The sequence below is a fragment of the Equus caballus genome, chromosome 10 (genome assembly GCF_041296265.1).
Source record: "Equus caballus isolate H_3958 breed thoroughbred chromosome 10, TB-T2T, whole genome shotgun sequence".
Lineage (NCBI taxonomy): Eukaryota > Metazoa > Chordata > Mammalia > Perissodactyla > Equidae > Equus > Equus caballus.
In genome coordinates, this window is record NC_091693.1 from 11,830,825 (window position 1) to 11,843,251 (window position 12,427).

At 55.2% G+C, this 12,427-nt stretch overlaps 1 protein-coding gene across 2 annotated transcripts in view; it reads left to right on the forward strand.

Annotated features, from left to right (window-relative positions):
* Nucleotides 1-2,275: 2,275 nt before the first annotated feature.
* The window catches only part of AXL (AXL receptor tyrosine kinase), a 28,417-nt gene continuing 18,265 nt past the window's right edge, over nucleotides 2,276-12,427 (forward strand). Inside the window, exons 1-6 of one of the 2 annotated variants that reach the window (XM_005596256.4) lie at nucleotides 2,276-2,983; nucleotides 4,105-4,327; nucleotides 4,641-4,741; nucleotides 5,325-5,501; nucleotides 10,351-10,431; nucleotides 10,565-10,680. In XM_005596256.4, coding sequence (XP_005596313.1) covers nucleotides 2,920-2,983; nucleotides 4,105-4,327; nucleotides 4,641-4,741; nucleotides 5,325-5,501; nucleotides 10,351-10,431; nucleotides 10,565-10,680 — 762 coding nt within the window. In that variant the 5' untranslated portion in view covers nucleotides 2,276-2,919. The remainder of the gene's footprint in view (nucleotides 2,984-4,104; nucleotides 4,328-4,640; nucleotides 4,742-5,324; nucleotides 5,502-10,350; nucleotides 10,432-10,564; nucleotides 10,681-12,427) is intronic. The other variant, XM_014737081.3, reaches the window with a different exon arrangement.

Consider the following 12,427-nt stretch of genomic DNA (forward strand, 5'->3'; position numbering starts at 1 on the left):
ACACAGTCTTCTCCTTGAAGTTTTTCACATGCCTGCCTCCATGCCTTTGCATTGGCTGTTCCCTCTGCTGGAATGCCCTTCCTTACTTGACTTACTTGCTAATTTACTCCAGATCTTGATCATAACCTCGGAGAGGCCTTCCCGGACCACCCTCTCTAAAATAGCACTCCCATTGCTGGCTATCCCCTCCTCTGCTTTATTTTCCTTCACTGCCCATCTTGCATCCTGATAAATATTTATCTCACTGTTGCCTCTCTTCTCCTTCCAATTTGAGTTCCACGAGGGCAGAGATTTGTCCTCCTCACTGTGGGGTCCCCAACACCTGGCACGGGGAATGTGTCTACCCATCTGCCCTTCTCATTTTTAAAATGCATTTGAAAGAAAATTGCAGGCTCACAGCAGGTGCTCAGTGAATAGCTCTTGAGTGAATGAACACAGATTCAGGTTGGCTGTGCACACAGCTGGGCCCACTGAGCCCTGGGCATGTAGGGCCCCCAATGTGTTCGCACAAGTGGGCAGACCTTTGCACATCCACATTTGCACCCCCCAAAAATGCCAGAGTTATTGATTGTCCCCTTTGTGGTAGGCCTTTTACAGGGTGGTGGTGGATATACCCAGTCCCCGCCTCCCAGAGCTCACAGAGCAGAGGAGGAGACAAGCAGGAGACACACAGTCATGCCTATGAATGTATCTTGACAACCCATGCAGAACGCTGCCAAAGAAAAGGACAGAGTATTGGGAGTGAACGACATGGGGACCTAGATTAGACTGGGCAGGGCCAGGCAGTGACGCAATGGAGAGGGAACATTGAGATGGGGTAAGGGGTGTGTAGGAGTTGAGGACAAAGGGCTGCAGGAGGTGCCCCACAGCCGTGAGCAAGGAAAAGAAGTCTGGGGATGGGGAGGAAAGGTTCAAGGGGACATGGGGGGGTCCTTGGAGGGCTAAGTAAGCAGCTTGGGGTTTTATCTTGGGAGGTTTGGAGCAGAGGAGGGAAGGAGTTTGATCTAGGATTGAGAAACATTCCTCTGGTTGTTGACAGGTTAGAGGGAGGGAGAGTGGAGACAGGGAGCCAATGGGGAGGCCAGATCAGGGGTCCAGGCGGGAGAGGACAGGGCTGGACAAGGGTGAGGTCATGGGGAGGGAAGCAGGCCCACGTGGGAGAGAGGTTTGTCATGCTGAATCCTCCACAAGACTTGGTAACTTACTGCAGGGTAGGGGGTGTCCAGGAGGACCCTGAGGGCTAGCTTTGGGCGGGAGGATGGATGCTGAGGCTGTCACTGAAATGGGACACAAATAAGACAGCTCAGAAAGGCTGATGGTGAGGGGCCTTGAGTGCCAGGCTGAGGAGTTGGGAGCTCACTCCCAGGGCAGCAGGGAGCCAAGGGCCAAGGTTAAACAGGGGAAGGATAGGGTCAGATCTGAGTTTCAGAAACATCCCTCTGTTGCCGAATGGAAGAAGGCTTGGAGGGAGCAAGAGTGGAGGCAGGGAGGCCAGGGAGGAGGCCAGGGCAGGGGGCAGCAGGAAAGGATGAGGCCGGACTACACCGGGTTGGTGGGGAGAAGGCGCAGGTGGGAGAGACATCAGGAGCTTGAATGGATAGGACTTTGTGGTGAGCTCTAGGAATACCACTACACAAGCAGAATGGCCAAGAGCAGAGGAGCGGATGCCCACTCCCTCCTGCACAGACACTCAGGCATGCAGAGACCCCCATGTGCAAAACACAGGGGCACAGAAATGGACAAGCAGCACAACCACCTCAGAGACACTGGACCTGCAAGGACCAGGACACACAATCCCACCAGAGGGAGACAGCAGCGTGAGAGCAGAGGGAGACAAACAGATGAGATGCAAAAAATCAAGCGCACCTTGTCAGCTGTTGTCACCACGTGCGAAAAACTGCACATGTACAGACCTAGGACATCTTCCCTCTAGCCTGCTAAGTGGGCTCTATTCTTATTCCCATCTTACAGATGGACAAACCGAGGCTCAGGGAGGCCAGTCACTTGCAAGTCACACAGTTAGTGGTAGAGCTGGGATTCCAACCCAGGTCTGTGGGCACCCCCGTGGGTCCCTGTACACTAGTGCCCGGTTTCTGTGCCCATGTGGGTCTTTTTTGTATGAGGATTTATGTCTCCTCAAGTGTACCTGGGGGCTGCCCACCCAGCAGTGTCCTCTGGTTTCTGGTTTCTGAAGTTTCTCTAGGAATGGAGTTCCTGACCCAGCTTGTCTGAGTGTATCCGTGGGCCAGCAGCGTGCCCTTGCATGTCTCCTTCTGTCCCAGCCTCTGTGTATCGATGACATCTGAGTGTGTGTGTGTGTGTGTCCTTGTCTGAGGAGCTGTGAGTGTGAGGAGGAGTGCCTGGCTGGGGCTGGGCTGGGGGTGGAGGCAGGGGAGGGGGGCGTCGCACGGACTGAGAGGGGAGTGGAGTTCTGGAGGAATGTTTACCAGACACGAGAGAGCCCAGAGGGACAGCGCCCAGAGCCCGGATAGCGAGACGCACAGCCTCCCGCCTCACTGGCCCAGGATTGGGGGTGCAGCCGCCAGGGGCCCCTTCCCCCTCCTCAGCCTCCCTCCAGGGCCCCTTTAAGACCGGGCTGGTCCTCTCCTCTCCGAGTTAACCCCTCACAATCCAGGTGGCCCCCTAGGCTCTGACTCGGTGGGCGGAGGCAGGGAGGGAGCCAAGGGCGGAGAAAGGGTTGCCCGAAGTCTGGGAGGGAGAGAAGGAGGCAGGGGAGCAGAGAAGGCGGCCGCTGAGCAGAGCTGGCGAGGGGCCCCGCCGTGCCAGGCGGGCAGTGCCAAATCCAGGGAGCCCGGAGCTGGGGGGAGGGCCGGGGACAGCCCGGCCCTGCCCCCTCCCCCGCAGGGTGCTCAGCAACTTCTGAGGAAAGTTTGGCATCGATTGCGCGGTGCCCCGAGGATGGGCAGGGTCCCGCTGGCCTGGTGCTTGGTGCTGTGTTGCTGGGGGTGCGTGACCCCCAAGGGTGAGTGATGGGGTCCCTGTGGGGCAGAACCGCCCATGGAGGGGCTGGGGTCCGGGGAAAGGAAAGGGGATGGATGGCAGGTGCTGGGGGGTGAGTCCCCGGGCTGGTCTTGGAATTTCCTTGGGACAACAGAGAGGCAAACAGAGAGACACAGAGACAAACCAGAGAGGCCAGGGGAAAGAAAGGGACTCAGAGAGGAACACAAGGACAAGAAACAGAAACTGGAAGAGTCGGAGATGGCAGGAGATGGACACAGAGAGAGACAGACAGGAGAAGCTGAGGACCCTGGGGAGAGGGGCTGAGTTGGGGGCTGCCCGCAAAGGAATCTTCCAGAAAGAATTAAGGCAGAGGGATGAGGAGGGCTCAGGAGCCCTAGGGGAAAACCCTCGTCACTGTCATGCCCCACTTGTCCCTGCCCCACGATTGTCTGTCTGTCTGCTCCATCTCAGGAGCGGGTGTCTCTGGTTCCAACTCTACCATCTCTGTGGGTCTCCATTTCTCTCTCTCTGTCTCCGTCTTTATGTCTCCCCGTTATCTACGTGTCTCTATTGATGTCTCTCTCTGTCTCCGTCTGTTTCCCTCTGTGTGTCTCTCCTGACACGTTTTTCCCTCTCAAAGGTGTTTCTCTCTTCATCTCTCATCCTCTGTCTCTCTCTGGGTCTCTGCTCCTCTGTCTCTGACTCCCCATGCCCAACTTTCTCTGGCTTCTCTCCATGTCTCTCCTTCTCTGTTTCTTTCTCTCTCCTCTCCCTCTCCAGCCCCTGTTTTTCCCAACCATCCACCAGCCTGATCTGTCAAGTCTCTAGAGACCCTATGGGAGGGCAGTAGGGGCAAGGGCTGGCCCGCTGGGCAGTCCAGGGCGTGGGAGGCTGCCAGAACCCCGGCCTACTTCCCAACGGCCGAAGGATGGAGGCGGAGGCCGGACCCAAGTCCCCTGGGAAGGCTCCCATCCTCCCCTCAAAGCCTCCGCCCTCCACCCCCCACTGAGGTCACTCTACAACTATGTGAGCCTGAGGGCCTGACAGGGTCCTGGCAGCCGGTAGGCAGGCCGGGAGGGATGGAACTGAGGAGTCGGAGGGAAGTGGGGGTTCCTAAGCTGACTCTTCTCCATCTTCCTACAGGCACACAGGCTGAGGCAAATCCCTTTGTGGGGAGCCTAGGAAACATCACCGGTGCCCGGGGACTTATGGGGGCCCTTCGGTGTGAGCTCCAGGTTCAGGGGGAACCCCCTGAGGTGACCTGGCTGCGGGATGGACAGGTCCTGGAGCTGGCGGACAGCACCCAGACCCAGGTGCCCCTGGGCGAAGACGGGCAGGACGACTGGAAAGTGGTCAGCCAACTCAGGTGCCCAGCCTCCCCTCACCTGCCACGACCAGATCCCTGTCCCCCACCTCCATCACATGGTGGGTGAAAAGTAATGGGCAGGAGCCCCACTTGGGTTGGAACCCCAGCATGGTCACTCTCTGACTGTGTGGCTTTGAGCGTGTGACGTAACCCTGGGTTTCACTTTCCTCTTCTGTAAAATAAGTTAATAATAGTACCCACTTCTTAGTCCTTAGGAGTTTCCAGTCTAGACCCCCCTCTTTCAGCTCTGATGACCCCTTCCCAGTGTCCAGCTCTGACCCGAACCTCTCTGTCCCTCCTCTTGCCCTGTCAGAATCTCATCCCTGCAGCTCTCAGACGCAGGATGGTACCAGTGTGCGGTGGTCCTGGGAGGAAAGACCTTCGTGTCCCAGCCTGGCTATGTTGGGCTGGAGGGTGAGCCCTGGGCTCAGAGGTTGTGGGACAGCAGGAATTCTGAGGGTCAGAGGGTGCTGGAGGATTCAGGATGTCCCCTGAGGACATACAGCCTACGAATGTCAGAGATCTTGGGGTGTTGGGAAGCTGGGGAGTCTATAAATTATTGGGGACAGGCCTGGGTGAGACTGTATGTCCTGGAGAAGACATCTTGGGGCTTGTCAGATGTCCTGGGGTCAGACATGGTGGGGGTAGGACACTCTGGGATCAGATAAGGGGTCAGAGGCACGTCTTAGGCCTCTCCCTGACCCCGGGGACCTCGCTCTCCTCATTGGTCAAAAGGGATGAGGAGTCAGATATTCTGGAAAAGAGATATGAGGGGCTCGGATGGTCTGGGGATCAGACATTGGTCGGGGGGAATCATATATTGGGATCATGTGCCCTAGGGGTAGGGCTGAGGGGTCAGACATCTGAAGGCAGTTCAGGTGTCCTAAGGGATCAGACATGGGAGTGAAAGACCCTGCAACCTGCAACACCCTAGTGGTGAGTGGGACACATGGGGGGCTCAGAGGGACCCCAGCCTCTACCACCAACCCCCCCCCAGGCCTGCCTTACTTCCTGGAGGAGCCTGAGGACAGGGCTGTGACCGCCAACACCCCTTTCAACCTGAGCTGCCGGGCCCAAGGACCCCCAGAGCCCGTGGACCTCCTCTGGCTCCAGGATACTGTCTCCCTGGCTCCAGCCACAGGCCATGGCCCCCAGCACATGCTGCGTGTTCCAGGTGAGTCTGGGGAAGTGGCCAGCTCAGCGCAGAGGGCCAGGCAGGATGAAAGTGGGGAGCAAGGGAGCCCTGCTTGCCTCTGAGTGAGTGTCTGCCTGAGCCTTTCTGTCTCTCTGTCCCTGAGTCTGTCTCTCTCTGTTTTCTCTCTTTGTCGCTGAGTCTGTCTTTCTCTACATCTCTGTCTCTATTTCCTCTTTTCTCTCTGTCTCTTTCTCTCTGTCTCTGTTTCTCTCTGTGTGTGTCTGTCTCTCTGCTCTTTCTCCTTCCATTCACCCTAGCTTCTCTGAATAGAATTCTTTGTCCTGGGTTTTCTCTGAGCTGTTCCGTGGCCCAAGCGTGTGTGGGCCTGGTGCCCCTTTGTCAGCCCTTGACCCCAAGCAGGGCACCGGAATCAACTATGACCTTTTCTCTCCCACCTCCTCCCAACCTGCCCACCTCTGGACCCAAAGAGCCCAACTCGGGGGACAGAGGTGAAAGCAAAGAGAGGAGGAAAAAGTGGGAAACAGAAAGACAGTTACAGAGAGAGAGAACAAGAGACACAGGAAAGGACAGACCACAGAGGTAACCCAAGACAGGACAGGGAGGTCTCAGTGACAGATGAAAGCCGCCCAGCCTCGGGGTGACCATCCCCTTCCATATCACACAGATGGGACAGGACCTAGTTTGGGGTCACACAGCAGTCAGAGGGGGAGCTGGGGGACCCTGGGCACAGGGGGTTCCCCTCACTGAGGAAGGAGAGACAGGAACACAGACGGGGGAAGCTCACTCAGAGGAAGGCTGCTAGACCCTGGAGGGCATCAGCTTCTGGCACCCCCAGCCTGCTGCCTCCTCTGCTGGAATGGGGAGGGGACTCCAGATGAGGGTCTCCCTGGGTCTAGGGAGGTGCCCACGTTCCCAGCATTCCGGGGGCCCTGAGTGTGCAAGGAAGCGGTGATGAGCATGCCAGCCCCCAGAGGGGTGACTCAGGCCGGTGGCTCTGGAGCCTGAGTCAGCCTGGCACGACCCCACAGAAGGAGAGGGAGAAGATGGTTCCTTCACTCCATCCCAGGAAAAAGGAGAAATGGGGGAGCACAGGTGTGAGAGGGCCTACGTGTGTATCAGTGTGTAATGGAGCTGTCAGGGAGGGGTCTGTGTGTGTGTCTGTGTGATCTGGGCATGTGCACGTCCCACTGGATCTGTGTCTCATTGCGTCAGTCAGCATCAAACTCTTTGTATGAGGGTGTGCCTTAGCGAGGGCCAGCTTCTGTGGATGTCTCAGTGTGTGTGTGTGTGTGTGTGTGTGTATGTGTGTGTGTGTCTCACTAGGTATGTGTCTGTCAGCTTGGCTGTCTGTCCCACTGTGTGTTTGGGTCTTTATAGTACGTCTCTGGAAGTTTCTCAGTGTGTGTCACTAAGTATACTAGTGTCAGCCTGGTGTCTATCCTTCTTTGTGTTTCTGCGTTCGCAGCTGTGACTCGCTGTGTCAGGGTGGAGTGTGTATGTGTTCGGGGAGAGATGGCAGAGTGAGGGACCAAGTCTGTTCCATAGCTCTTGTACATACCTCCCTGTAAAGAGGTGACAATGTCAGCTCATAGGTGTGCACCTATGGGTGTGAGTGTGTCTTCGTGTGACTTCTGTTTCCTTGTGGAGTCAGTGGACACCTTGGTGTGTTTCTTGGTGTGTTTCTACTGACCTCAGCTGTGTGTACATACGTCTGTGTCCACGAATATCTCTGTGGTGTCTGTGTCTATGTCACAGGGTGAGCATGTTGATATATGACTTACTCACATGGACCCCTGTATGCGTGTGTGTGTGTGTGTGTGTATGATTCACAGCAGGCAGTGACAATAGCCTTCTGCTTCTGCCTGGTGTCCTGGTATATCAGCCCTGCCCCAATTGCCTCTTGTGGACGAACGTGGGTTGCTTACCAGCATGTATATGTATGTCTGTGCCACCTTCGTGCACAGGGCAGCATCTCCACGCTTGTGTGTCTGCAGCAGTCCTGCATGTCTACCCAAGTGGGTGTTTTTGTATCAGTCTGAATTTCAGTGAATGTGTCTGAAGCAACCTGAGTGTGTCCAGCTGTGTTTTGATGTTGTGTGTATGTGTGTGTGCGCCAATGTCAGCCCCTGTGTGTATACATGTAAGTCACTGAGTGTCTATTTGTGTCACTGCATGTTTGGGACAGCATCAGCCCTGTGTGTAGCTTAGCTTAGGGAGTGCTACGTTGTCTGTTTTTATGCCATAATGGCCCCTGTGTGTTAAATGTGATTCATTGTGTGTGTTGGGGGGGGGGGGGTGCTGTGACAAGGCATTTTGTCCGTTTGTCTGTGTCTGTCGCTCCATCTGACTCAGGGCGTGCCCCTGTCTCCTTCCAGCCTTCTTCTTCCCTTGGAAAAAACGCAAGGGGGAGGGGAGCAGGGAGCAGAGGGGAGGACAGTACATCTGGAAAGCACATCTGGAGTAGGCCTGCTCCAGTCGCTGAGGGAGAGCCCGCTGGAGGGGAGGGGGTCCCAGGCCCCTTGGGCCCTGCTCTCCCCTCCCTCAAAGTGCCTGGCGCTGGGGCCTCGGAAGGGGGATGCTGGGCGCGCCCCCCCAACCAAGGCCGGCCGGAAGTGCCAGAGGGGGAGGGGGCGTCCCGGTGACTCATGCGGGGGCAGGAATGCTGCGGTCGGAACAGGACCCGGCTCCAGAACCCCGCTCCCGCCCCAGGGCTCCTCGCGAGGCAGCGGCAGCTCCCGCGCGGTGACCCTGGCCGGCCCCCACGTGCCAGGTGGCTGGACAGGATCCAGCCTCCCCGCCCCTGCGGCAGCCCGCCCGGGGCTGTCCTGTCCCTCCCCCGGACCGGCCGCGGGGGCTGCGGGCCCGGGCACCTGACCTTGGCTGGGAACTGCCGCCTGGGCAGCGAGCTGCGGAGCTTCCCTGCCCACCCCCTTCCGGCCTCGGCAGCCTTTCCTTCATTCCACTCCCTCTGCCGACTGAGAAAAGGAAACTTTGTGTCTGCGGGGAGGTGGTGGGAACACAGGCACACACTGCAGAACAAACACAGGAGACACGCACAAGTGTACAACATCCGCAGACACACACAGGGCCACAAACACTCCTGCATAGAAAGACACACGGAACAGCAGACATGCACGCAGACTTAAGACTTGGTCCTTCTCACATCCTGTCCCCCAGACATTGTGTTTACGCGCATATGTTTATGTTTCTGTGTGTGTGAGTCTGTGTGTGTTGTATAGCTGTGTGGTTGTATATCTCTGTGTGTCTCTTGTGTTTGTCTCTGTACTTGTATGTACCTTTGTGTGCGCATGTGTGTGTCTGCCTGTGTTCCCACCACCATGCTGGGGAGGGGAGGCAACCCATCCCCAGACGCTCACAGAGAGTTATTCAAGACACGCACATTAACTCACTTACTCACGGAATTACACAGACTCATGTTGCTACATCCACACTCAGAAACTCTCATAAGTACACAAACTTATACACATAAATTCATTCACTCATTTAACAAATATTTATGAAGCACGTGCTCTGTGCCAGGCCATCTTAGGCCTGGAGGATACAGCAGGAGACAAAACAGACAGAAACCCCTGCCCCCCCGGGAACTGACATGCTAGTGGAGTTGACAGACAGTGAACAAGATACATAGATAAGGGTCAGCCCAGCTGGCCTAATGGTTAAATTTGGCACGATCCGCTTTGGCAGCCCCGGTTCAGTTCCTGGGCACAGACCTACACCACTTGTCTGTCAGTGGCCATGCCCTGGCGGCAGCTCACATACAAAATGAGGAAGATTGGCAACAGATGTTAGCTCAGGGCGAATCTTCCTCAGAAAAAAAAAAATTTAAAAAGGTACGTAGGTAATGTGTGGAGTATACTGTGATGAGAAGAGCCAAAGAGAAAAAGAAAAGCAGGAGGAGGCCAGATCTGGAGGGAGGTCAGGGAAAGAGTGACTGAGAAGGTGGATCTGAGTAACAGATGTGAAGGAGGGTGGAGGCAGCCGTGTGGATATCTGTGGGAAGCCTGTTCCAAGCAGAAGGGACAGAAGTGCAAAGTTCTGAGTGGGGAATGTGCTTGAGCCTGTGTTCCAGAAACACCAGGAGGCCAGTGTGGCTAGAGCAGAGTGAGCAGCCAGGGAGCAGTGAGTGAGGGGAAGAGGGGTCGGTAGGAGCAGAGCTCATGAATGAACAAACGCCTCCACATTTACACACACCCAGGGGGAACTGTTACACACACCAGGTGTGTCTATTAGTTGTATGTGCCTCTGTGTCTGCTTGTGTGGCTCAGCGTGACTGTGTTCGTGCATGTATGTGTGTGTCTGTGTGTGAGTGTGCATTCTTGTATGTGTCTTGTGTCTCTAGGTATGAGTATGTTTCTGTATGTGACTGTGTGTTTCTATGTATATCTGTGTGTATAATTGTGTGTGTTGGTATATGTGTCTGGTGTGTCTATGTAGGAGTAAATGTATTTGTGTGTGTGTGTAACTGTGTGTGTCTATGCATGTGTGTATGGGTATGTACGTGTGTCTCTATCCATGCATAAGTGTGTGTGAGGGGGTGTGTGTCTGTGTGTGTATGCATGTGAGTGTGTGTTTACATGTGTCTATATCTGTGCATGTGTGTGTGTCTGTCTGTATGTGTGTCTGTGTGGTGGGGCATTAGAGCTGGGCCATGGGCCTGTCATCATGTATGGGGATGGAGGCCTGTGTTCCCAGGCCATTGCCTCCCCTTCCCGAACTCTCCCTTCAAGCAGGTGCCGTGTGAGCTGTACTGACCCTGTCAGATGGGCCATGGTAGGGGGCAGCCTGGCATGACCCGGGAAGCCCTCCCCTCTCTGACACTGGGCCCCTTCTTTATATGACTCCTCAGGCCTGAACAAGACATCTTCTTTCTCCTGTGAAGCCCATAATGCCAAGGGGGTCACCACATCCCGCACAGCCACCATCAAAGGTGACAGGAAAGGGAGCTGGGGAGCTGGGTGTCAGAGGGTGAGGGTCAAATGTCAGAGCTGGGGTAGAGGGAAGGGTGGGGAGCTTTGGGCAAAGGCATCTGAGGGTCAGTCCCTCCCGTCATCTGTCCACAGTGCTCCCCCAGCGGCCCCGTGACCTCCACCTGGTTTCCAGCCAGCCCACGGAGCTGGAGGTGGCTTGGACACCAGGCCTGAGTGGCATCTACCCCCTCACCCACTGCACCCTGCAGGTGAGTCCTCAGACTTTGCTCGCCTCAGTCTCAGCCCTCCTTCCACCCACACCCACAAGCCTTCATCACCTCCCTAGGAAACCAGCCCTTCCCAGCCAGTCGTGTGTTGAGAGGCAATAGAACCTCTGGTTAAGGCAGATGTCCTGGGTCCAGATCCTGGCTCCACCAGCTGCTGGCTGCCTGAGCTTGGGGAGGTGACTTAACCTCTCTGGGGCTCAGTTCTCTCATCTATAAAATGGGCATAATGGTAGTACCTACCTGATAGGCTTGTGAGAATTCCATGTGTGAACACAAGTAACAAACTTAAAATAGTATCTGGAACATAGATAATGCGCAATAAGCTACAGTCATGCACCACCTAACCATGTTTCAGTCAACAATGGGTCGCATATATGACGGTGGCCCATGAGATTAGTGCCACATAGCCTAGATGTGTAGTAAACTATACCATCTAGGTTTGCGTAAGTACACTCTATGATGTTCGCACAACAACGAAGTCGCCTAACGACGCATTTCTCAGACTGTATCCCCGTCGTTAAGTGACACGTGACTGTATTAGCTGTTTTAATTTTTTTTTTAGTGTTAATGATATTGACTCTAGCCGGAATGGGAACCCTGAGACAGCAGGGCCCAGAGCCACCTCTGTCACCCCTGGGTACCCACGGCCCTCTGCTTCTCCCCTCCCAGCCCTGAGCACTCTGGGTTGTCACTGTCAGGAGGTGAGTCTGTCTCCCACTGAACTGTGAGCTCTGGGAGGGCGGGGCCGGGCTGTCTCAGTCACCCTGTCCTCATGATCACCCAACACAGAGCCAGACATAGACTAGAAAATATTTGCTGGAAGAATACCTGACAACTGCAACAAGCTAGACCCAGCCTTCTGCACCCAAGTTGTTCCTATTCCAGAATAAGGAAAAAAACCCAAACAAACACAGATCTCTGAATACAAGGTCCAGTTCTGGCCTGAAGTTCTCTGAGGCTTGGAAGGTGGAGTGAGGGTGGGACAGTGCCTGTGAAGGGAGATGACAATAGTTAATAACGACCCACTTTTATTGAGTGTTAACTATGTGCTGGGCCTTGTCTGATGGCTTCACACACACTTCCTTGTGTGTTTGTGAAGCAGGATCTATGGGTCCACCCATTTTCCAGATGAAGAAACTAAGGCTCAGAGCAGTTAAGCAACTTGCCCCAGGTCACAGCCAGGGAGTAGCAGCGGCGGGATTCAAACCCTTGTCTCACCAAACCCAAACAGTGCTCCTTACCTCCTTAGAGACCGTTTAGAGCCTTTGCTTGATTAAACAGGAGTTGTCTTTCTTATAATTACATGCGCTGGACACAACCTCAGTCACTTGTCATTTTAACCCTAGAAGGTAATGGCCATTAATCTTCCCGTTTTCAAGGTAAGAAACTGAGGCCCAGAGAGGGGAAGTGGCGTGCCCTTCCAATGGCTAAAAAAGATAAAACCGATTCCATCCCAGAATCCAGGCCTATTGGGGACACCTCAAATGCCAGGTCAGGCATCAGCTGTACCCTTAACCCGCATCCATCCAGTGTCCACAGGAAAGCGGAAGTGTGTGTTCTTCCTCTCTGGGTCTCACTTCCTGCTGTGTGTGGGCTGGGGCTGAAGGGTTCAAACCAGAGGGTCACAGCCATCCTAGGGAAAAGAGAAGTGGGAGTGGGTAGGGGGAGGCTGGCTGTCTGCACCCATGTCCCCTTTGTCCCGGCAGAGCTTCCCCTTCCTGTTTGTCAC